The sequence below is a fragment of the Thyridium curvatum genome (genome assembly GCF_004353045.1).
Source record: "Thyridium curvatum strain D216 chromosome Unknown NODE_96_length_147924_cov_78.899118, whole genome shotgun sequence".
Classification (NCBI taxonomy): domain Eukaryota; kingdom Fungi; phylum Ascomycota; class Sordariomycetes; order Thyridiales; family Thyridiaceae; genus Thyridium; species Thyridium curvatum.
The window spans coordinates 71,608-94,699 of NW_022156851.1; the positions used below are offsets into that span (position 1 = coordinate 71,608).

Consider the following 23,092-nt stretch of genomic DNA (forward strand, 5'->3'; position numbering starts at 1 on the left):
AAGGCTGCCTATCACCCTGTAACGATGGATGTCGACTAGCCTCAAAATGTCTGAAATGTACAAATAGATCGCTAGGGCGTTTAAGCGACTGTAATGATTAATTGTGATCTTCGAGATCCGAGTCAACAAGCATGGATATCTCTGCGAGCCTCCCTGGGAGCGCCCCAAAGACGGCAGGTAACCGCCTCCTTTGGCCGGCATATGTTGCCTCCATTTTCCGACCGAAGCGCTCCAAGCCGTTTTTGAAAGTCGAGAGGCTCTCAAAGAAGAGCGTCGAATCTCCAATCTCGCGGCTGTATATGACGATGCGAGACAGGATCACGATGGCATGGCCGAGCTGCACCCAGGCTGCATATGGCAGCACTGGGAGGACTGGATCATCGAGTTCGCAGATCTGGTTGATCAGCATGCCAGCCGCGTTCATGAGGGTCACCAGGCACCGGTCTCGCTGGCCGATGTCCGGGAAACACGCCGAGGTATTCGAAGGAGGAAGGGTAGGGTTCATCCAGTCATCCTGCCAGAACGCAGAAGGGTCGAACATCCGGTCGTCGAGGGCAATCTTGTACAGGTAAATTTGCAGCGATAAGTACGATATCCTCGTCAATGCTGGTTCGATTTGTCAATGAGTCTTTTTCTTTCACTGGTGCACCCTCTCAAGGGGAGGGAAGGTGGATGATGGCTACTGACACTGTTGGGCAAAATCTTGGTATGTATCCATGTGGACATCCTTGACCATGGTATCGAGCGACTGGAACGCGGCCATGACTGCTGCAGGCGACACGGGATCTGCATCGAGCAGTCCCCGGTAAAGGACCGACCTGATCGAGTCGGCGACCTGCTGCGTCCGGATGAGCTGGCTGAGGTAGACGTCCGAAGGGAGCTCGAGGGAGGACTGTAGGCTCTGGTGGCTCCATTGCAGCGACTTGCCAAACGTGAAGCCCGACACATCTTTGATGCAAGTCGAGGAACTACAGAGTCGGTCCCAGAGGTCAGCTCGTAATCTTCTGGGTCCGATCTCTGACATACGCACACTGAAGTGAGCCAAAAGAGTCCCAGCAACGCCCTGCTTTCTTCCAGGCTGCGGTGAGACGTGGGGGCTTGTCGATCAAATGTCGTCAAAGCCCCAAGCCCAGTTCTCGCTGTCCTCGTGGTAGGCGCTTCGTCGAGGCCCAGTTCGGCTGCCAAAGCAACACCGAGGTACAAGAGAGTGGACACCTGATATCCCGGGTGTATATGGAGGTGTTTCCTATATGCGGTGTTTGTTAGACAACGATAACCAGTAATAACTTTGCAGGTGAGGCAAAGAGTACCATGCAGCTAACACTAGGATTCCCTGGAGTATATCGAGGCTCTTCTCCTCTTGGATGACTATCCGCCGGCTCATCTCCTCGCGAAGGCTCTCTGAAAGTTTGAACTGCACAGCATCGTCCTGAAACCGAGTGACGACTTCAAGCGCTCTGTACAGCATTGGTCTCTCGGCCGAAAGTTGCTCTGGCGTCATTTCTGGAGGGACGATTACAAACGGAAGCAAGGGGCACATATCCTTTCGGTAACAGTTGAGCATCTCTTGGGCATCTCGGGGAGTAGGAGAGATGTCACCAGGAGTGGAGTATCCAAGAGAGCCCCTAGAGGCAACTTGTTGTCCAATGGTGAGGTATGTGTGTCCATTCTCATTGCGAGTTAGCGAAGACGACAACAGCCGCTCCAGGGACTCGATCTTGGACTGAAGACGGAGTATACTGCTGCTCCGAGTTTCAGCCAGTGGACCACTCAGAGACTCCTGCGGCTGGAGGACTTACCGCTCGCTAGATCCTCCACTGCGCCTCGGAGACTTTCGAGGTTCAACAACACACTCCCTACCCAGCCTCTCGCAGCTGATTTCGATCGTCAGAGCGACACCTCGCGATGAAGATGCTGAAGTGAGAGTACTTGCCGCTTGCACCGCGCCTGCCCAGCTACAGTCTCGCATTTTATCTTGGCTTTGAAACAGACAGTACAGGCCTTGAGGCCCTGGCCTGCAGTACCATCTAAAGTGTTCATGTTTGCAGATGGGTGAATTGGTTGGTCCATCCCACCATCAGGTTCTCGTTGTATTGGGGGAAATGTGGGGGGCAACCCGGGTTTTGTGTCTGACCCTGCCAAGTCAGCTCAGCCTCATTTGGTTTGTCACTCACCAGGATTGCGGATTCTGCGCGTCTCCTTATCCGGGCCAATTCAGACGCCTGTCTACCATCCGTCAGGCCCATACACATATTTCTCTCCTCTCCCTCTCCTTCTTTTGTTCTGTTTCATTCTGGCGCAACTTTCTGAATTCACAGGCAAAGCTCAAAGCCCACATTCATGGTGTTCCTTGACGCTATTAGAGAGGCGGAATGAACTTAAAAATTAACATTCTAGATAGGTAGGGAGGTATATTGGAATTCACCCCCCTATAGACTGTATGTAAATACGAGCTTTTGCCTCCTCCCCTTGGGACCGTAGAACCTGTACTACATTCAAACCCGGATGGCCTTATTATACTAGGCAGCATTCCGGGTTTGTACACCTAGATCAAGCATTATGAGTCTAAATGGGCGTTGTGTGCCTCGAGAACGCCCAGGAATACTTGCTCAAGAGTCATCCGGCTGACGCTATAATACTCTATCCCAAGCCTTGCGCTGAACATCTCAATGCACTCGAAAACGCCTGCTAAATGTGTTGTTACCGATTTACCATTGGTCGTGTTATCCGTGACCTCCCGAGATAGTTCGAACCGAATCTGTCCATACTTGGCGCCGTTCGCCTGCAGATGGGCTCCTGGGAACTGGTGGTGAATCCACCGTCGAATTTCACCCATGGTCGCATCACTAGCATGCGGTGCGTCTCGGTGAACGAGGTGGACAAGAAACCGGTCTGCGTATTGTGACCGCAGATCCTGGATTGTTCCACATGCCAACATCTTGCCGGCAACAATTCCAGCGCGTGTGGCGAGAGCGTCAGCCTCCTCCATCGAGTGCGTGGTCAGGATGAGCGATCGGCCGGGTGTGACTGAAGATAGGATGCGCCACATCAAGCGCATGCTCGCAGCATCCATACCAGACGATGGCTCATCAAGCACCAGCACGCTGGGATTGCCCATGAGTGCAATGCCAAGCGACAACTTCCGCTTATTTCCTCCAGAAAGTCCGTAGGCCACACGGTCCGCAAACTCTCGAAGCCCGAGCGAGGCGAGCACCACGTCTACGTTATGCGCCGGATCACTGACCCCACGGATTCGTGCGTAAAAGTCAAGATGCTCACGGACCGTCATCTTATCCAGAGGGTCGATTTGTGGGCAGACCCCGAGCTTGTGTCGGGCGTGAGAACGATGTCTTATCGCCGAGATACCTTCGACCAAGACCTCGCTCTTAGGGTTGCTCGGCAAAATGTCCCCTCGAATCATGGATATGCACGTTGTCTTTCCGGCTCCGTTGGGACCGAGCAAGGCAAAGCACTCGTTCTTTGGTGCGTTGAAGCTGACATCGTCGACGGCAAGATGGTGCTTGAACTGTTTCGTTAGACCGATGACCTCGAGACCGGTCTTGCAGGACGAGCGTGCTCCATGCGGCCCGGAAGCAGGCTCAAGCTCAAAAGCGTCCTGAGAAGAGGATTGTACCTTGCGCGTCCTTCTAAGCCATTGCTTTAATCCAACCCCGGAATCCTCGAGTAAGAGGATTGCAAAGAGCAAAAGAGACTGGAGGCAGAGATAGAGGATGGGTCCACCATAGACATCCATGGCCCCAGGGTACGGCGCAAGCTCGCGACCCCGGCATGTTATTCCGAACATGTTTAAGGCGAGGTAAAGCGCTCGCGCTAAATTGCAGACCGGAGAGACAGCACCAAGGACGTAGAAGGCGGTGGTTAGCGTTGCGCTTTGAGTGGCGGGATTGGTGTAGGTCAGCGTGACGAGATAGGTGACGAAGAAGACCAGAAACGACGCGCACTGTACGGCTGCGCAGAAAGCGAACGCCCCGAGTTGAGACTTGGCTCGAGATGACAGGGCATACGCGAACAGGGTCGCCGCTACGCCATACAGGAGCAGGATGAGAAACAGGTAACCTAGATAGTACCACACGCCTGTCACTGCTTGGAAGACAATAGCCGAGACGGAAGCGACAATCAAGGTGACCAAGAAGTCAAAGGCAAGGTAGGACAACCAGAGAGGTGTCACCGCTACGCCATTGCTGTACTGCATACTCCGAATCCCCCGTAAGCGTTCGGCTGTTGGATATAGGATTAGGAATGCTGGATACATCGCCATCGAGAACCCGGCGATGGCGACGAAAATAAGCAGGTCCCCGATGTTCGCAGTGAAAGGGACGTCGAGAGGCTGATAATCGCTTGCAATCGTGATGTTCAGTATCATCATGTCCAACAAGTTCTGCAAGATATGGCCATAGACGAGCGGTCCATCAGCGCGCCAGGCGAAGGTTGGCGAGTCTCCAAGAAAGAATCCGCCAGGCGTCAGGTTCCCCGCCTGTCGGCTTATTTCCAGGTTGAATTCTTGAAGCGTTTTGACGTATGTGACTGAGCCAGGCGGTGCGCTCGCTATTTGCGCACGAGCTGCTGCACTCAACTGGTCTTCCGGCCCAGTGACTAATCTGAAGGTTTGTGGAGATATTGATTCTGAGCCACTTGAACCGCTCAGCGTTGCAATATCAGGATTGCAACTTGCGGGCGAGACTTTCTTGAGAAAGAGCGTGGCACACCCGGCAGCAATCACGGGTAGTATGGTCGCGATCATATAGGGTGCGTAATTCCTTCGGAAGATCGTCAGACGCTTCATGAACATGATCCGACACTGCCGAGCAAGACTAGGCGGACGGCCACCGAAAAGCTCCTGGGTTCTTGGCAGGGGCTTAATGAAGCGGACATCGACCAATGGTGCCCTCGACTCTTGCGATGCACGGCCGCCTTCGGTTCCAGGACGATGTCCTGTATCCGCTGCCACATTCAGGAAAACCTCTTCGAGAGTTGGACTGCTGACTTCATACTCGCTTATGCCGTCGCCTTCTAGCCGCCTGAGAAACATTGCTGTCTCAGATGACGTTCCAGGGAAGTAGACAATTTCACCATCGGTATCCAAATGTGGAATGTCCTCATAACATGGCTGGTGTGATGCCACCGCTCTATGGTGGACATGAACTCGGTAGCCGTGTGTCATGCGCTGTTTGAGCTCTGCGGATGTTCCTTGCGCTCGGAGCGAGCCGCGAGACATGATGGCTATGCGGTCAGCCAGCACATCCGCCTCGTCCAAGAAGTGCGTGGTGAGTATGATGGTGCGGCGGTCCCTCTCAGAGAGCAAAATGTCCCAAAGCTTTCTTCTTGATAGTGGGTCGACGCCGGAAGAGACCTCGTCAACGCAACAAATGTCTGAGTCTCCGGAAAACATGAGGACTAGTTGCAACTTGCGCTTTTGTCCGCCGGAGAGATCTTTTGAACAAGTCTTGGCCTTGGCAGAGAGATCACATGCCTTGATTAACGACTGGATATCCTCCCGAGATGACTTGCCACTGACTCGCTTGATTCCATCGAAAATCTTGGCGTGCTCCTCGACAGTCAGTTCATCCCAAAGAACGTTCTTTTGTGGACAGTGGCCGGATCGGCCTTGAGATCCGGTGTAACTAAGTGAGATAACTCCAGAATCCAACGAGTGCATCCCGGCCACGGCGTCAAGGGTCGTCGATTTGCCGCTTCCGTTCGTGCCGAGCAAGACGGTGAGCTCGCCTCGGTAGACTTCAAGGCTGAGATTGTTGATGGCTGTAATAGTTGAAACAGCCGAACCCGTAGCGCGCGCGAGTAACCTCCGTATCAACGAAGGCCTGTATGTCTTCGTGCAGTTGCTCAGTCTGACAGCGACGGGAGAGTCCGGTGTGTTGAGTCTACGACTTGCAGACTTGGTACCATGCAGTGACCTCTCTACAGTAGCGGCGAGCAGCGGATAGAGAATCATATGCAGTACTGCAAAAGCCAAGAACGCAAAGATAGGCAGACTAAATCCCTGGTCTGGGGGCGACCGAAGTGCATCAGCTGCCGCCCCCACACGCTCCCAGCGCGCGATTGCAATGATGAGATAGATGTAGTTGGATGGGGGAAAGAGAAACGCCAGCACTCCAGTGACCCAAGTTGGAGCATCGCGGGCAACCTGGGCGATGATTGCCAGCACCAGGCTCGAGATGACAGCGGTGATACCGCTTAATTGAGCCTCCTTGAAGCAGCTCCCAGCCAAGAGGGCAAAGGACGTTAGAGATAAACCGCAAAAGAGGTTCGAAATAATGGACATGGCAATGGATGTCTTCGTAAATGCGATGGCCCCTAAGATGGCGCCCATCGCAATCCAACCAGGCGCATAGAGGAAGGCAAATGCCAAATGGTGAGATGCGAGGCGGGCTGCCTGTGGCTCCCACGGTCTTTTGTTTGCCATCATGACATCGAGCAATTGGGCCATTCCGGACTCGCGCTCCGCTGCCATGGCTCCTGTTAAGTGGTACAAAACACCGACCAAGGCGATATAGAACGCCACTGCCAGGATAGAAATGACATTGCCCATGTACCGGCTGTGGGCCTTCTCTTCCCGCTCTGCGTTTGTGAGGCTCGTAAAGGGGTAGTCGTATACGGTTGGCTCAGCTCCGCCGACAGATTCGTGCTGGGCGATGGCAAAATCGATCGCGTGCTGCAGTGGGAAGACGAAAAGTTGCGCGTCATTTGAGTCTGACTCGACATCGATGTTGAGCCCAAGAGCACCGTCGGCACGCATTGTATAGTTCCATATCCCCCCTGCCCCTTCGGAGGGCGACGAGTGGAATATGACAACAGCTATGCATCGAGACGATCCCTGTGATGAGCTACGGCATTCCGCCTGGAGGCTTCCCGCGCTGCGAAGTGTTTTGAACTCGACGTCCGTTACATTCAAAGGCTTAATCACGTTTGCGATCAAATGGTCGATAGCTCCATTGTCGAAACCGTTGTTCACGAACAGGACACGGTCCCTGGTGGCAGATATGGCGCTTAGAGCCTGGGACAGATTCGGTACTGGGTGTGACACTCCGATGCCGAATTGCGCTGACGGTGAAAGTAAGTTTCGGGAGAAAGCCCTGTTGTAGTCCAGTAAGTATTAGCTCATGGTCCGAGGATTGAGAGTTCGCGGCTTTGAAACAATGATCCCTTACAAAAGAACGACGAGAAGGACTGGCAGCAGGAAGGCGCGCAGCGGTGTTGAGAGCCATTGCCGGCGCAGGTTGATTGACAGATTCTTGGAGGTCAGCACCCGTACCTGACGTGCGAGTAAAGTCATTGGAAGTGGAATCAAGGGAATAGGAGCTAGAAAGATGACGCTGTAAAGATGCGACCTGTCGTAGGCCCCGTGAGTAGGAAAACCGAAATCGCCAGCAGTTTATGAACTGGTCAAAGACTGCAGGTCACTCTGAGCCAGACTTCTTGTAGAACGTCAACCAAGTTTGCAAAGAATAACACGACATGGCCACTCCTGGAAATTCTCAAGAAGGAAGTTGCAGCACTTCTGCTGCCCTTTTCAGGCGAAGTCGTTCAGGAGGCCGATCATCAGACCCGAGAGTGGATTCCCAAGCCACGGCTACGGTAATCCGAAAGTCCGTACCCACGTAATACATCCCCAACAACAAAGAACACAACGGGGCCATCGAAGCCCGAGATTTGCGAAAATTCCATCTTTGTTTTGTTTTTCTCTCCCTGGTGCAGACTTGGCGGTGTTTGATGTTGGAGGAATGACGCGACTTAAGACGCAAAGGCACATCTCCACTAACAAGAACATGAAGTGATCCTATCCTGGCAAGCTCACATCTGGGGTGGATGATTTCTCTACAGTTTGCGGAGAGCAATGGGAGTTGAGACACATGACCTGGAGGCCTCCGAGGACTTCGGTCTTGGGCCTGCTCGGACTTGCCTGTCAGGGGGGTATTTATAAAGTTGATGGTTTAAGTCCAGTTACATTTAATCATAGACGAAGGGGTACACATAAGGAGAGGAGGATCGTCAAAGCATGAAAATTGATTCATCAATAAATGCATCTATATATTCAAGGGATGAGAGATTCACAATGCGTGTCTGTATACATTAGGATATGATAAATGCCCATTGAAGGGCACTACCCAATGGCGGAAAGTTTCAGATGCCGTCATAACGTCTGTTCTGCTGATGTCTCACTGCGGCCTCCACGTAACCGACAAAGTTCTCCTCCGTCATGTAGGCCCATTCAGCTTCCTGCCAGCCTGCTTTCGTCTGCGGCGGCTGCCATCCTTCTGGGAGCGGTACGCCGTTGACTGTGGCGTTCCACTCTTCGGGCCACATACAGCGTGCCGAAAAGTGAGCGAGGCCCCGCATGCGTGCAACAGAACGGAAGCCTCGCATCTCGAAGAACGGCGGCATGATCTCCACGACGGCTGCCTCGGGTGGTAAGAAGAGCACATGTGTCATGGCAGCTCCATGGTGGCCGACCAGAACATCTGTTGACTGAACCAGTTTGACCTGCTCTTTCAGAGTGAGGTCTGCGAAATCGACGACGTTTATACTTGATTTGCGGTATTTAAGACGGAGGATCTCGACCCATCTATCGAGATCAATAAATTTGCGTGTGTCCTTTCGTTCAATAATAGTGATGGTGGGATCGACATGAATGTCGGAAGGAGCCCGCGGCGTCAACTCGAGGAATTTGTATACCCGACGAAGAAATGTGTCAAGGAGAAACTGTGTCCTACAGGTTTCGTGGTATACAGACTCCAACAAGGCGGTCCAGAAGGGACTGCTTGACCCGGCAAGCGGCAGGATCACATTTCTGAAGCATGTTCCCGGTGGGATAGCACTTCGACGGATCGGTGGATTCCCTGTAACCATCTTCCACCAGTCGTCGTAGATCTCTTCTCGGTCGTCCTCGAAGACGACCTGGACCGAACTGGCGTCTGTCTCGCCCAGCCATGGCTTGCTGGTCTCGGGGTTGATAGCCATTTGCAAGGCATCCATTGTGAGCATTGCCTGCCACGGCTCCATCAACTTGTGCCAGATGTTCCTGTTCTGTTCTCTACGAGCGAGGAGGATCCAGCTCGGATCATCCACGGTCTTGGAACAGTTGTTGTCTTTTCTTGCATCGAAATCCCACTCTTTGAACTGTGTGCCGATACCAGTCTCGAACCAGTATATACCCATCTTGTCCAAGGGAGGGAATGCGTTCCCCTGTTCTGGAGTACCAGCCACATCTTGTGAAGGCAGCCGAGGGTCGCATTGTACGGTGAAGGTGTTGGCTGTCACAAGGTTCGATGCAGAGCTGGGCGGATTGTACAGGACCCCTCTTGCGATACACATTGGATCCTTCTGCCAGTCGCTCGTCCACGGCGTCCCTAATCTTGGCGCTTCGAAGCACTGTATCTGCCCCGGTGATCTCGCATCACAATACGAGTGCTGGTGCGTCGCGATATGGGTAAGGTATGAGCCACCATAAACTCTCTCGCAGTTCTTTTGGTCCTCAGACTCGTAGATGTAGTCGGGCGGAAAGGCTGGTTCAGTTATTTTGTCCGCAGTCCCTACGGTTGTGTTGTTACTGTGCCCAAGCCCAGGAGTCTTTCCCCAAATGTAGTCGTTGCCGTTGCGGTGCTGCCATGCCGGGGAGTACAGATAGGTCAGAAAAAGGGAGATAGCGAGACAGAATCCTGCCAGGAGGTATTTTCGTGACTGCCTTCCGAGGCCGGGCATCCTGTTCTGTTTCTGGTCGATGCCTTCCTCGTGAGACCAGACTGGGAAGATGCCTGGCATGTTGTTAGAGGCGACAACCTCGAGAGCTTTGCACTCGGCGAAAGGGAGGAGCACATATTCGATGAGAGCAGATGGCCCTCTCGAAGTTCATGATTAGGGGGGCGACCAGCCGCTGGCGGTTGCGAACCACGGCGGCGAATGACTGGAGCTTGCATAGTTGGGCGGTAAACTCCAGTCCTTCTTGCGCATGCTTGCCTTGCCAGCTTTTCAGCTTCACCCAAGGGCTCAATTATAGCAGTGGGGTAGAGTTGCATTGAGGGACCAACACCCCGACCTTCAGCCAATACTGCACAGACCTCGATGTCTGTTGGTTAGCTATCATTGGTGGGCGAGATTGGTGTTGCGTTTGAAGCGGTGTTGTTGGTTCTGATGTCCATAATGTCCATAGAGGGACCATGCTCATTTTCGCTTGTTGTCATTTGTCGCTCAGCGATATATTTTTGGCAGAAAATGAGAAGTGTTCCTTTTCTAAGCCTCCGCTCGCTCACCCAGGGTGGGCTGCCCGCTCAGCTACGAGATAACTGCATTTGCTTTCATCATTGCATGGCCCAATATTGCTTGGGTTCAGGCATGGCTTCCTTGCTTTTTGCCATCTTCTTCCGCGCTGCTATATGTGCTTCGGAACCCCAACCCCGCGAAGTCATCTGGTCAAAGCGATCGTACGGACCAGATGGGCCATGGCAGACCGTTCAAGTCGGCTTCGGAAGCCCTGGGCAAAACATTGACGTTTACCCAGCTGGCTCTTGGGAATCGTTGTTTTTCGCCCCCGAGATATGCAACGAACCAGAGTCTGGATCATTTTGCTTTGCTACAGAGGCGGGTATCTATGATCTCCTCAGATCAGATACTTATTACAAAGCGACACAAGCCGGCCCTGTCACCGATAAAACCTTCTACGGCACCCAGACACTTCACGGCGATGCACAATTCACCTTTGACACCTTGACTCTTCCTGGGACGGATATCATACATGATTATCTGCTCCCTAGCCACTCAACCATACTGGTGTCCAAAGGCTTCCGCATTCTCCCAAATGGCACAAGATATTCGGCGTCTGTAGGTAACCTGGCCCTTGGTGGCCCTCAAGCAAACATGTCATTCGGCCTCGACCCGAATGGGGTTCTCGCAAACGGAACCCTTCTCACCAACTACATGGCCAACACGAATGTCATTCCCTCGAGTTCCTACGGCCTGCATATCGGTTCGGCGAGCTTGAAGATACCCGGTTCTCTCTATCTTGGCGGTTATGATCAATTGCGCGTCGTGGGACCCGTGTCTGGCCAAAGCTACGGGCAGCATAACCTACCAATAGATCTTCTCGACATTAGTATTGGTGTCGCAGTTGGTCGGTCGCCTTTCAACTTTACTGTACTGTGTGGGCTGCTTGCCAAAGGCAATTCCTCGATTGAGCGCGGCCTGATGGTTGAGGTTGATGCCAAAGAGCCATATCTTTACCTGCCCAAGAGCACCTGCGCAGCGATCGCTCAGAATCTGCCTGTCACCTACTCACCAGACTTTGGACTGTATATTTGGAACACCAATGATCCGCAATACGAACGCATCGTCCGGTCTCCGGCCTATCTAGGATTCACCTTTCGCGCAAACAATTCTGTGACGCGCAACTTCACCATTAATGTCCCCTTTCACTTGCTGAACCTTAATCTCAGCAAACCGCTCAGCGACCGGCCGACCCCATACTTTCCTTGCAGTCTGCCAAACCTAGACACGTTTCGACTGGGCAGGGCATTCATGCAAGCGGCCTTTGTTTCAGTGAACTGGATGGACAATTTTCAGGGGCTGTGGTTTCTGGCCCAGGCTCCAGGTCCCAACCTAGCGCCAGCTCCTAGGGTTGTCACGATTGGCGCTGCGGCAGAAATATTGACACCGTCTGAAAATGAATGGGCACAAAGTTGGGAGGGCACCTGGAGTCCCATTGAGGAAGACGGACAGCGTCTCCAAACATCTACTCCCGTGCCGACCGCGACTTCGACCCCAGGCGTAACGAAATCGCAGAGTACTTCATCAGGCTTGATAGCAGGGGTAACTGTTGGGGTCGTGGTCTTCCTGGCAGGGCTAGGAGCCGGTTTACTTTTGTGGTGTAGGAAGAAAGAGACTCATGTCGATGTCAGACGTGATGACATCACCGGGGGTAATGACCTCCCGGAAGTTGATGAAAGGCATCATGTAAACCCCCAGAGGATGGGTCTGCTTGAGTATATGCACAAAAACCAGATGCAACTGCCTAGCGATTGCACTCCGGAACAAGCAGGTTCTGAGCTCCAGGGCTCGAATGTGATACAGCAATGTAGCTACCAGCCGGGAGATGGGATTGGAAGGCAGCCTATACGTTCCTTTGTCGAGTTGGATGGAGGAGGTGTTCAGCCTCGACCTTGAACCGCCGGTTGCTAATTGGACCACTTGTGAGCCCTGTGGCCTGTGAAAGTACAGGGAGCTCTTGGAAGTCCAGCATCCGAGTGCTCTAGTATGGCTTCTAGTGTAATTGTTGTTCTGCTTCGCTCAAGGGGATCGAATCGGTAACATTACAAATGTAATGATAATCAATAGCACGGTATCCTGGCCATTCTTTTAGAGTTGTTACCATGCAACTACTGGTTATATGATAGGCGAACAGCATGAATTCACGTGTGCTTGTTCAAGACGAGGCCGTCGGGCAACCTGAGGCGATCATTCACCATGTGGTAGAAATGAACTGTACAATTGAAGTGACACGTGAGGGCGAGGTAATCATTCAGTATTTCTCTGTTCATGTTGCTCTTGTGACACAACCCTATGCGTGTCCCAACCTTTCTGATCGTGACTAGCCTAGTTACGTGTTGTTTGATCCACCATGAAAGAAGAGAAGAACTTGTCGATGGACTCGTAATCACCGACTGGGCCGATATAAGACACGTACTGGTCGGGACGCAAGATAATCGCGCAGCCCTTATCCGGAGAGATGCCCAGGTATTCGTACAACTGGCCGTGTCCTTCATGGTAGGAATCATCATCCACGAAGATCTTGTTGTAATCCCACCCGTCAACTTCATCGTACGGACGCAGAACCTTAGGGAAATCGAAGACCGTGTAGTCAGTTCGTGGCCCAGCATGTACGGTGAGAACCTCAATAACAGAGTCATAACGGCCACCCTGCGGCGTAAAGCGTCGAAGAAATGACTGCGGTGCCCCGAGAGGCTCACACATCTTGGTCATCTCTTGTCGGCACTCAGGCAGACCCAGCCTGCCCACAAACAGCACGAGTCTCCACGTACCATTGCTTGGAAGACGCTCTTGGAAGTGCCATGGCCTTGCGTCGGATTGATTCAGTACCTTTGCACTTGGCATGCGCATTCCCAGTTTCACGTTAGTGGCAAGGGACTGGGCGGTTTGTACGGCCAGATCGGACTCGCTAGTGCCATTTTCCAAGGTGCCCGTGCTTGAAGGCTTGGCCACAATGATGCTCTTCCCATAGTCCACAGCTACCATGAATGTTAGAAGTAAGACCGGGGCCGAGGTGGCGCAGTTACGTACCAATACCGCTGGCAAACATGTTGCCCTTCTGGAAGGCATCCTTGAACTCCTCAAGACTCACGCCTTCCTCATCCATAACATCCTTTGCTGGACGACCAGAGAACAACCTGGAGAACTTGTGGTCGAAATTGATGAGGTCGTGGGCGATTTGACTCCTCTCCGCCTCATAGGTTTTGAGGATAGATCGATGCGAAGTACCCTTGACGACACTGGCAATTTTCCAGCCCAGATTATACGCTGTTACAAACACGTTAGGCCACTTTTTCTAAAAGTTCTTGCGACGGGCTGAGATACGAACCATCCTGCATGCTGACATTCATTCCTTGACCAGCTTTGGGGCTGGAAGAGAGCACCGGTGATATTAGTCAACATATTCTTCGTTTTGAATGCGTTTTGACGGTCACTTGGGCAGCCATACCTGTGAGTGTGAACAGCATCTCCGGCAAGGAAGATCCTCTCGTTGGCCGAGAAATGAGTCCCAACCCGCTGACCGATCTGGTATGCCGTCCACCAATCAAGTGTTCTGTACGTTAGCTTGTATGGCGCGATGATCTTTTGTGCCGCTTGAAGAATGAGCTCAGGATTGATCTTGGACCGGTCAGCCCTGGAGCTTGCCTCGCCGGTTTTCTCAGTGGTTGTCATCTGGATGTACAGCCGGACCAGCTTGTTTTCCCGTGGGATCACCATGATACTCCCGGAGTTGGCCGAATGAATAGCACATCGCATGCGGATGTCCGGGAAGTCGGTGATGGGCACAATATCGAGGACGCCCCAGATATAATCTGTCGATTCGCCCTCGAGAGAGAAACCAAGCTGTTTGCGCACCCAGGAATGGGCGCCATCTGCGCCGAGGACATACTTTGCTTTGACCGTTTCAACCGTGTTGGCCTTGCTGTTTAATTCGGCACCCCTGAGCAGCTCGGCAGTATCGTCCGCTGCGAGGTTGCTACGGAACAGTCCATCTTGCGCTACCACACCATTTGCGGAGGTTGCCACCTGCTTTGGAGTAGCCTCCTCCTCGGTCAGGTGGCGCAGCTTAATGGTGATGGGATATGCCTCGGGATCCTCCACGAGACTTGCATCCAACTCGAGGCTAGTAGGGAGGACCCCGCGCTCCACCCGGATGGGGCTGGTGCTCTCGATAGCATCCAGGAAGAAGCGCTCGATGCGCCCTTGATGGAGAACAACTTGCTGAAATCGACTGATGCCCGGGATCGTGTCCGGGATCCGACCGCTTCGCTGGATCTTGCCGGTCTCGTCCGGGTTCCAGAAGCATATTTCTAGCATGTGATTCGACTCGATCCAAGCGCGGTTCGCGAACCCAAACGAGTCGAAGATCTCGAGGGTGCGGCACTGAAGACCGTCGGCTTGCCCATTGAAGATCTGTCGTGAAAGAGGCTATGAGCAAAGGTTTGATAATGCACAGTGTCGGTGGTCCCTTACCTTGCTTCCGCGCTTATCCACGATGCGAGCTTTGACTCCGCACCTGGCCATCCACAAAGCCATCATCATACCTGCCGGACCGGCGCCGACGATGAGGACGTCGACATGGTCCACCGATTCCTTCGTGGTTGCTGGTTCCATGGTGTTAGGCCAATTATGCGACTAAAGATGGAACTGTTGGCCTGGGAAGAGTGTGATGGATAGGAGGAAAGAGGAGGGGGAAAGGACGGGTGGCCAGAGCCAGGCCCAGCTTTATATGTCAGGGTGCATTGGGTTTCATCAGTCCTGGCAAATCAGTATTTGCGGTTGAAAACACTCCATCCTGAGTGGTTGCTGTAAGAATGATCATATCGGACCCGAGGGAACACCCCGCATGCACATCTTCGGTGCTCTTGAACAGCTGGTATCCTAGTCTACTTTTGGTAAGATCCCGAGTGAAGCCTATTCCGATGCATCTCTCTAGAACAACGCTGCCGAAAATGGGCCCATTTCTTGGCCTTTCTTCGCCTTTGGACGTTTGGACTCTTGGTGGCCACATCCGAAAGAACGCTTTACGCTTCGGAAGCTAGGGGCGCCCCACCCGCCTGGCATCCGAAGCGCCATCGGATGCAGGGTCCCTCACCAGCAGGCAATCGACGAGTATTGGCGTGCTGACAAGGCCAGACAAACAAGCTTGCTGGGCGGCTCGTGACATTCTATATGCTCCATACAAAGGATCCTGACCCCGACCTAGCGGCCCGGAACATCTTTTCTCGTCTTCTAGGGAGTCGTCCTGTGAGACTGCGTGAATACCGAAGAAAGTTCCGAGGTGGAGGTATCCACATGGCAGCGAGCCTCGATCTGCAATGTACCCCACGGTTTTGCTCGGTTGCCCCATGTTGTGTAGACGGTTCACTTGCAACTGAGGGGTAAAACAAACGAAAGATAGTTGGTCCTGCTTGTCTAGCGCTATGTCACCCTGATGCCATTGGGGAAAAAACCACCTTTTCCCTTTCCGTGACCAACACGTTCCTATATACAAAAGTCTACATGTATTTCTAGATACCATCTTACAGGCAGTAGGCACTCCAGGCTAGAGCTAGCGGAACCCACCAAGCCCATATGCCGGTGGCATTCATCTGCTTGTAGGTGCCACTGGTAGGTCGGGGAGGGGATGTTGTAACTGGAGAAGTGGCTGATGTCGTGCTTGGCTGAATTGGGACACTCCGTTCACCTTGGCTTCCCCAAGTTCCCGCAATAATAGACTCATTGGATTTGGAATCCCGTTGCAGATACGGGGCAGCCGCCGACACTTGGAGCCCGTTGAGAGAAGCGTTGGTGCAACCACCCAGCTTACCAATTGAGGTCTTCATGTAGGGGACAAATAGCAGTGATGTGTTGAAGCCGGGATCGAACTTAAGGATTGGCGAATCGGTTGCAAAGAGCTCCTCTGTGTTGACAGATCCTTCGAGTTTGACAAAAGCGGTACGCGAGGTACTATTCGTTGCTTTGGAGTATCCGTCAGCCGCCAATCTGAAGATTGCGTCTCTTTCCTGTGAGTCGAGGCCAAGATGGGTGACATTGGTGATAAGCCTCGGGTCAATTGTGACGTGATATTTTTTCGGACCTGCGAATTTACAACGCGTCGTTGCAGTCTCTGGGCATTTTTGTTGATCCACCTTCTCGGAGAACCTGGTAGACCAATTTGAGTCACTCTCGGTCTCAGTTGTGATCTGCGCCCACTCGGTACAGACTGCCGCAGAAAGAGCTGCAAACGAGGTCAAAGCCCAGATGGTGACAAAGCCTCTCGCTAACAGGTTCCTGGTATGCATGGTGAATGGATGGTTTGATAATATTTGTTGCAAATTAATGTATATCTGGGTGTTGGCCTTATCCTGATCGTGGAAGATGGGAACTTGAGTATTGTGTTGCTTGTTATTCAGTCTGTGGATGGTCTCTGGCACCTATTTATCTTGCATGAAAAAAGAGCTTATGCTGCTGTGGCATTCGCATAGCCCCGATCCATCCCTATAATTATCCTTGCACCAAAATTAGTTGGTGGATTGCCGAATTAGTCAATTGTAGCTCCGCTTCGCCAGCTCGGACTAAAACTTCGCATCCAACTAGGCCAATTATGAAGATCTTATTGGCAAAGTTATGCTGTGGCTGTCCAGTCCCTGGTATGGTATGATGGAGGATTTCACTTGCTCCGCCCTCACAAACACCCCTGACGCCTTGACGCCTTGCGAGTAATACGAAGTGCTTATTTTATGCCATAGCAACGTTGTTCCGTGTATTGTAGATACAGCTAATCACCGCTGGTCTGACGTACCACCCATTCATATCTAATTCGATGCCCCTTTTCCTAAACTCGCGATCTCACCAGCCACAGCTTCGCCGAAACTTTTAGTCGTGCCATTCCCACCCATATCGCGAGTAACGACGTCTGGTTCAGATCTTGCCAAGACGTTCTCGATAGCCTTGAGCATGACAGCTGCCGCATCCTTATAACCAAAGTGCTCCAGCATCATTTGACCGGCCCAGATCATGCCAACCGGGTTCGCAAGCCCTTTGCCAGCGATATCTGGCGCACTGCCGTGGACAGGCTCGAATAGGCTTGGAAACTTGCCATCCGGATTGATGTTGCCCGACGGCGCGATGCCTATCGTGCCAGTGCAGGCAGGACCAAGATCAGACAGAATATCGCCAAAGAGGTTGCTGCCCACAATCACGTCGAACATGTTGGGTTTCTGCACAAAGTGTGCCGTGAGGATATCAATGTGATACTTGTCAAGCGCCACGTCGGGGTAGTTCTTGGCCATCTCCACCACCCGGGTATCCCAATAGGGCATCGTGATGCTGATGCCATTGCTCTTGGTGGCACTGGTCAAGCGTTTGCGAGGGCGGCTCTGCGCAAGCTCGAAAGCGTACCGGAGCACCCTGTCAACGCCGACCCGTGTCATGACGGTCTCTTGGATAACGGTTTCTCGGTCCGTCCCTTCAAAAATCTTGCCGCCGATGCTGCTGTATTCGCCCTCTGTGTTTTCGCGGACGATCCAGAAATCAATGTCTCCTGGTTTGCGCCCAGCCAAGGGACAGCGAACCCCGGGCATCAACCGACATGGCCGCAGATTGATGTACTGATCGAACTCACGGCGAAACTTCAGCAAACTGCCCCAGAGGCTGACGTCGTCAGGCACAATGTCGGGCATCCCAACCGCGCCGAAATAGATGGCGTCGAAGGGAAGGAGGGTTTTCTTCCAGTCGTCGGGCATCATCGCGCCGTGCTTCTGATAATAATCGCAGCTGGCGAAATCAAAGCTCTCGAACTGTAAGGGGATGTCGAAAATGCTAGCAACGGTTTTGAGGCATTGCACGCCATAGGGCATGACCTCCACCCCGATGCCGTCACCAGGAACGACAGCTATCTTAAGTGGTGCTCGCGTCATATCGAGTTGTCGATGTACTGCTGCGCAGCTCAAGAGGAAATGTTGCTAAGCAGGAACAAGTATACAATACAATCTGCCTTAAAACGCGTGCCTGGTGAGTGATGTTGGGGAAGGAGAGGGCAAATCATCTGGGAAATTCCTGGAAGATATTGGATCAGTTGTCGTCGCTGATCAAGTGTCGGGTGTGGAGTCCAAACGCGGGGCCACCAATGCGGCAGAATTAACAGCCGATCTGTGCTTCGTCGACCCAGCGCCGACATCGCAGGCGTGAGGAAGATTCCGGGCGACGAGGGCTCCTGTCATGATGTCCTAGATTACTAGCTGAGCAGTCTCTGTACTGATGTCTTATCGGGCATGTGAATTATGGTTGCCCTTCGGCGGCGGATCCTAGCGTACGGCATTGACTAAGTGTTGCTTGGGACAGTCACTTTAGTACTCTTCTGAGGATTTGTTTTCTCGGCTTATGCAATTATCTTTCAAGGATGATTTGCGACTAAGGTGAAGAATGAACTATTAGATTTAATACCAGAGCAGAATCTGACTATACCAAGAACTCTCGTATTGAGGAAACAATATCTTGAGGTGCCTCCTCCGCGATGTAATGTCCCGAATCGATGCTGTGCCCAGTCACCGAAACGCCCTTCTTGGTCACGGACCGCCACTCCTTGACTGCGTCAAAACACCGCTCGATCACACCATGCTTGCCCCAAAGTACAAGAAGCGGGCATTGTACCAGTCTTCCCTCGGCCAGGTCTGTCCGGGCTTCGTCGAGGTCCAGGGTCGAGGATGCTCGATAGTCTTGACACATGCTGTGCACCGCAGCTGGATCCTCCAATACTTTGACATAGAATTCCCAACACTCTTGGTCAAAGATTTTGAGGCCGCCGGCCTGACGCCCTCCCATGAATAGCTCCGCAAAGGTTCTTGTGTTGGCCAGTATAAGTGATTCGGGCAGCGGCGCTTTTTGAATGAGAAAGAACCAGTGGAAATACGCCTTGGCGAATTCGAAATCGGTAGTTGTGTACATCGCCAGAGTAGGACAAATATCCAAGAGGATGGCTCTTTTCACACGTTGAGGATAGTCGACACAGAGCTTATGTGAGACACGCGCGCCGCGGTCGTGGGCACAAACGAAGAATGAGTCGAACCCGAGGCTATCCATCACTTCAATACAGTCTCGCGCCATGGCACTCTTCGCGTATGCGGCAACTGACTCCGGCTTCGAGGAATCACCATATCCTCGAAGGTCGATCATAACCACCGTGTACTGGTCTGTCAACTGTGGCGCGACCCGATGCCAGATGTGGCGGCTTTGAGGGAAGCCATGGATGAGCAGAAGGGGAGGCAGGGACGAGGAAGATGTATCGCCACTCTTCAGCCCATATATCGAGACGTCCAGATCCCGGTCTGTCGTCACTGTGAATGGCTCAAATCCCTCGAACATGACGATAAGAAATGGAAATGGTTGAAAGCGAGAGAGACAATAGCTTGAAGAAGGCTCAGCTTAGCAACTTTCCATCGCAGAGAAATGTTGAACAATAAATTGCTGTTAAGTAGGTATGGCATGTTAGCCATACCTAAACCCACCAAGTGCAAGTCTCATATTTCCACACATCATGCTCTGGCGCCAATGTGCTTCGGCATAACGTTTAGCCGTCGTGAATCTAAGCTTCGGCCTTGTTCTGGCGCGGCGTTTTGTTAAAAACGCGAATCTTTCCGATAATCCCATCCCCGGCCGAGAATGATCAAATACCCGATCAACAGACCAAGACTATCCAGGCTGGCTAGTATTGCCAGAGATATCTCCCTGTCATTCGCATCGGCTAATCCTTGCTACATGGGAACGTCCTGCACGGTTGTTCATGCGCAAGCAATAGTGTGTGTCTCTTCATGTCGACCAACCGCGGACGCGCAGCTTGCAATGGGTGCCGCATTCGGAAACAGAAGGTGACAAAACAAATTCGAGGGAGTAATAGGACGTTTGAACGCCTGGAAGCTAATATGAACTACAGTGTGATGAACAAAAGTGCGCCCTCTTTATCACCCACTACAGCCCATCACACTAAAAACAATGTCCCGACAGGCCTACTTGCTCACGTTGTCGGGCTTTGAACCGACCATGTTCTTGGCCAAAGCAACACAAACGGTATGTAGCTGACAGCACTGTTGATCCAAAGATTTTTCATTACGCTAAAGCGGACAACAGTGGCCCAGCCAAGGGTTACGTTGGCGCGCTGGAACATAGACTTGAGGTGACGGAAAACACTCTTCTGCGCTTGCTGTCCGTTGTTAGCGATGACACCATAGAGGAAGCTTTCAGCCAAGACAGATTGCCTCCGCAGAGACACTGCCAGCCTCCTGCCGACGGTGCCGGCTTGACTGGAGATGGTGAGCCGAAGAAGATCAGTTACATGACCCGCTGGGAACAACTTCCCCTAGATACAGCGCCTAATGTTAGGCTTTGGGAATCATCAACACTTCGGCTTTCTAGTGGCAGCGCTGCCACGGACGTTCAAACAAACCAGTCCACCCGTGTTGCTGAGCCTGTCCTAATATTGCCCCAATCAGAGACGGGCGGCAGCACTGGACCATCCGAAAACCCTTTGATTATGGAGACGGAAGCAATAGGCAGCGGCTACGAGGATAATCGAGTCTCCTGTACCGATCCTGGCATATCTACAGATCTGATGTCAGGTCAAGCCAACAAGGAGGCGTACGTGGCGGTGTCGGAACCGGAACCAACCAGTGCCCAGCAACTGTTTCCGGTCAACAACTTTGGCTTAGAGCAAGATCCACAGGTAGAAACCCTTGCATTGCCACTTGATTTCCAACAACAGTACCTTTGGTAGTAGCTTTTAGAAGGAAGACAGATTAATCTAGCTTTGTGTGTATCTCCCCATCATGGTCCACTTTCAGTATCGACATCCAGCAACAAACCCCATGAAAACCATGTTTGCCATTTCAAGATCTCCAAGTCCATTTCGTCGCTTCGTGTCAAGAGCTTGTCGTGTTGCTTCACTAATATGCATACGCAAGCATGCTCTCCGGCTCGCTTCGGCGGAGCTTGCGATTCTCGGCCATAAGCCATATCCGGAGGATCCAAGCACAGATGATGGTTCCTGCGGCGAATCCAGCCTCACATCCCATAGCCATCACGTAGCCTGGCCCATCGCCGGTGCGATATAGATAAGGCGTGTAGATGTAGGATGCATTCGCCATCATGTTGACGAAACTGAGCGAAATTGCCTTCTTCTCCATGGTTTGGCCTAGAGTTGCAGACACCCATCCCAAGATGCACGAATTGACTGCATAGACGCCCACCGAGAAGCAGAAGCAGGCAATATACCGAGCAGCGACATTAAGGGTACATGCCGCAGTGATAAAACCGAGCAATGCAAGTCCCATGCCACCAGTGATGTGCCAGGTTCTTTCGTTATATCTGCCTGAGCTAAGCCCGTATAGAGGACCAACCATGGCTGCAAGGACGAACGGTGGACAGGTGAGCACAAGCGTGAGTGTGTGATTAAAGCCTAGGGTTCCGACGACGGTGGGGAAGAAGTTGGTAAAGCCGTTAGCGGAAAGATGGAGATTCTGCATCAATGCAAAGAGGTAAAGCCTCGGGTCTCCAAACGCAAGCTTTAGGCTCGCAAGCTTGCCCTTGCTGGTGGATTCTTGAACTGTGTCACGACTGATTCGCGAATGTGCCAGCTGTCGTTCTTCTTCCGTGAGCCAGGTCGTCGTGAGGGGGTGATCGGGAAGAATCGGTATCGAAACGAGTGCAACAACAACGGTTAAGATACCCTCGATAATGAAGAGCCTTAAATTAATTAGCGACCTGGCCAAATGACGCACAATACAGTCTATACGCGCTTACCACCTCCAACCCTCGAGGCCCCGAGACCCATCGATAGTTGCAAAGACTGCGGCGGCGATAAGGCCCGAAAACGCTGTTGAAAGAATGTTGGCTGAATACAGGATGGCCATTCGTGTCGCCACTTCTTTGCGGGTGTAGAAGATAGAAAGAAGAAAGAGGGCACCGGGATAGACTATGAAGCGTAGTGTCAGTAACGATCGAGGTAATAGAGACGTAGTCATTAGGTTTTCTTCTCACAAGGGGCCTCGACGACGCCGAGAAAGAAGCGAACGAGGATCAAGCCAACGTAGTTTTGTGTCAACGCCGTCATGCCGGAAACAACTCCCCACAAGGCCATACATATCCCCATATATACTGAAGGCCGAATGCGCCTTGATGCCATTAGCATGTTTGATGGTAGCTGCATCAAGATATATCTGTGACACACGGTATGAGTCAGTCATTGTTGATTCGGCAAGGCGACCGTGAAACTCACCCGACGAATAACACGGAGATACAGGTGTTATACTGGCTCTTCTTGAGACCGAGATCTTTCTCAAGATTATTCAGACGAGCCGAGGCGATGGCATTTCTGTCTAGCTGAATCCCATTTCAGCCTTGGTTTGCCTGGACAGCCCCGAGAGCACTTACATAATTGAGAAAATACATCGCACAGAGAGTGGGAAGAATTCTTCGGTCGAGCTTTCTCACAAGAGCGATCTCCTTTTCCTCAGTCTTCGCTGCTGCTCCACTGTAGTCCCGAAGCATCTTCTGGTCTGCAGCTTTGCACGTGCTGTGTACATTCGAGAACACCACTTCGATTTGCCCATTATCATGAAGCTCGACGTGCTGACCGCCGAGCTGAGAATGCTGCTGCTGAGGTTTGAGCTCAGACATGTTAAGAAATGTATCAGGAGAATGTTTTGATTAACCTAGTATGCCAGTGACAAAAAGGCATATTCAAAAGTGATTCTAGAGCGAGTATTAAATATTCTGCAAACACCTGCTCCCCCAAACTCTACCCCATGGAGATGGCGGTTAA

At 52.2% G+C, this 23,092-nt stretch overlaps 9 protein-coding genes across 9 annotated transcripts; 2 read left to right on the forward strand and 7 right to left on the reverse strand.

Moving 5' to 3' along the window:
- Positions 1 to 97: 97 nt before the first annotated feature.
- E0L32_011034 (uncharacterized protein) lies at positions 98 to 7,312 on the reverse strand (the record flags this gene model as incomplete). The annotated part of the gene is made up of 7 exons (XM_031133719.1): positions 98 to 606; positions 688 to 968; positions 1,031 to 1,246; positions 1,323 to 1,742; positions 1,800 to 1,947; positions 2,713 to 7,112; positions 7,188 to 7,312. 7 exons carry the CDS (start codon positions 7,310 to 7,312, stop codon positions 98 to 100), a joined length of 6,099 nt encoding a protein of 2,032 aa, XP_030988757.1.
- An 848-nt stretch (positions 7,313 to 8,160) lies between these two features.
- Positions 8,161 to 9,798, reverse strand: E0L32_011035 (uncharacterized protein; the record flags this gene model as incomplete). Its single annotated transcript, XM_031133720.1, has 1 exon — positions 8,161 to 9,798. The coding sequence occupies one exon, from the start codon at positions 9,796 to 9,798 to the stop codon at positions 8,161 to 8,163; it is 1,638 nt and encodes a 545-aa protein (XP_030988758.1).
- A 570-nt stretch (positions 9,799 to 10,368) lies between these two features.
- E0L32_011036 (uncharacterized protein) lies at positions 10,369 to 12,192 on the forward strand (the record flags this gene model as incomplete). The annotated part of the gene is made up of 1 exon (XM_031133721.1): positions 10,369 to 12,192. One exon carries the CDS (start codon positions 10,369 to 10,371, stop codon positions 12,190 to 12,192), a length of 1,824 nt encoding a protein of 607 aa, XP_030988759.1.
- A 429-nt stretch (positions 12,193 to 12,621) lies between these two features.
- Positions 12,622 to 14,910, reverse strand: E0L32_011037 (uncharacterized protein; the record flags this gene model as incomplete). Its single annotated transcript, XM_031133722.1, has 5 exons — positions 12,622 to 13,274; positions 13,327 to 13,563; positions 13,625 to 13,665; positions 13,745 to 14,724; positions 14,770 to 14,910. The coding sequence occupies 5 exons, from the start codon at positions 14,908 to 14,910 to the stop codon at positions 12,622 to 12,624; spliced, it is 2,052 nt and encodes a 683-aa protein (XP_030988760.1).
- A 908-nt stretch (positions 14,911 to 15,818) lies between these two features.
- On the reverse strand, positions 15,819 to 16,580 carry E0L32_011038 (uncharacterized protein; the record flags this gene model as incomplete). Its single annotated transcript, XM_031133723.1, has 1 exon — positions 15,819 to 16,580. The coding sequence occupies one exon, from the start codon at positions 16,578 to 16,580 to the stop codon at positions 15,819 to 15,821; it is 762 nt and encodes a 253-aa protein (XP_030988761.1).
- A 513-nt stretch (positions 16,581 to 17,093) lies between these two features.
- Positions 17,094 to 18,197, reverse strand: E0L32_011039 (uncharacterized protein; the record flags this gene model as incomplete). The annotated part of the gene is made up of 1 exon (XM_031133724.1): positions 17,094 to 18,197. The coding sequence occupies one exon, from the start codon at positions 18,195 to 18,197 to the stop codon at positions 17,094 to 17,096; it is 1,104 nt and encodes a 367-aa protein (XP_030988762.1).
- Positions 18,198 to 18,738: 541 nt separating this feature from the next.
- E0L32_011040 (uncharacterized protein) lies at positions 18,739 to 19,641 on the reverse strand (the record flags this gene model as incomplete). The annotated part of the gene is made up of 1 exon (XM_031133725.1): positions 18,739 to 19,641. One exon carries the CDS (start codon positions 19,639 to 19,641, stop codon positions 18,739 to 18,741), a length of 903 nt encoding a protein of 300 aa, XP_030988763.1.
- Positions 19,642 to 20,268: 627 nt separating this feature from the next.
- Positions 20,269 to 21,046, forward strand: E0L32_011041 (uncharacterized protein; the record flags this gene model as incomplete). The annotated part of the gene is made up of 2 exons (XM_031133726.1): positions 20,269 to 20,343; positions 20,417 to 21,046. The coding sequence occupies 2 exons, from the start codon at positions 20,269 to 20,271 to the stop codon at positions 21,044 to 21,046; spliced, it is 705 nt and encodes a 234-aa protein (XP_030988764.1).
- A 169-nt stretch (positions 21,047 to 21,215) lies between these two features.
- E0L32_011042 (uncharacterized protein) lies at positions 21,216 to 22,947 on the reverse strand (the record flags this gene model as incomplete). Its single annotated transcript, XM_031133727.1, has 5 exons — positions 21,216 to 22,014; positions 22,072 to 22,243; positions 22,309 to 22,487; positions 22,547 to 22,650; positions 22,702 to 22,947. 5 exons carry the CDS (start codon positions 22,945 to 22,947, stop codon positions 21,216 to 21,218), a joined length of 1,500 nt encoding a protein of 499 aa, XP_030988765.1.
- Positions 22,948 to 23,092: the final 145 nt, after the last annotated feature.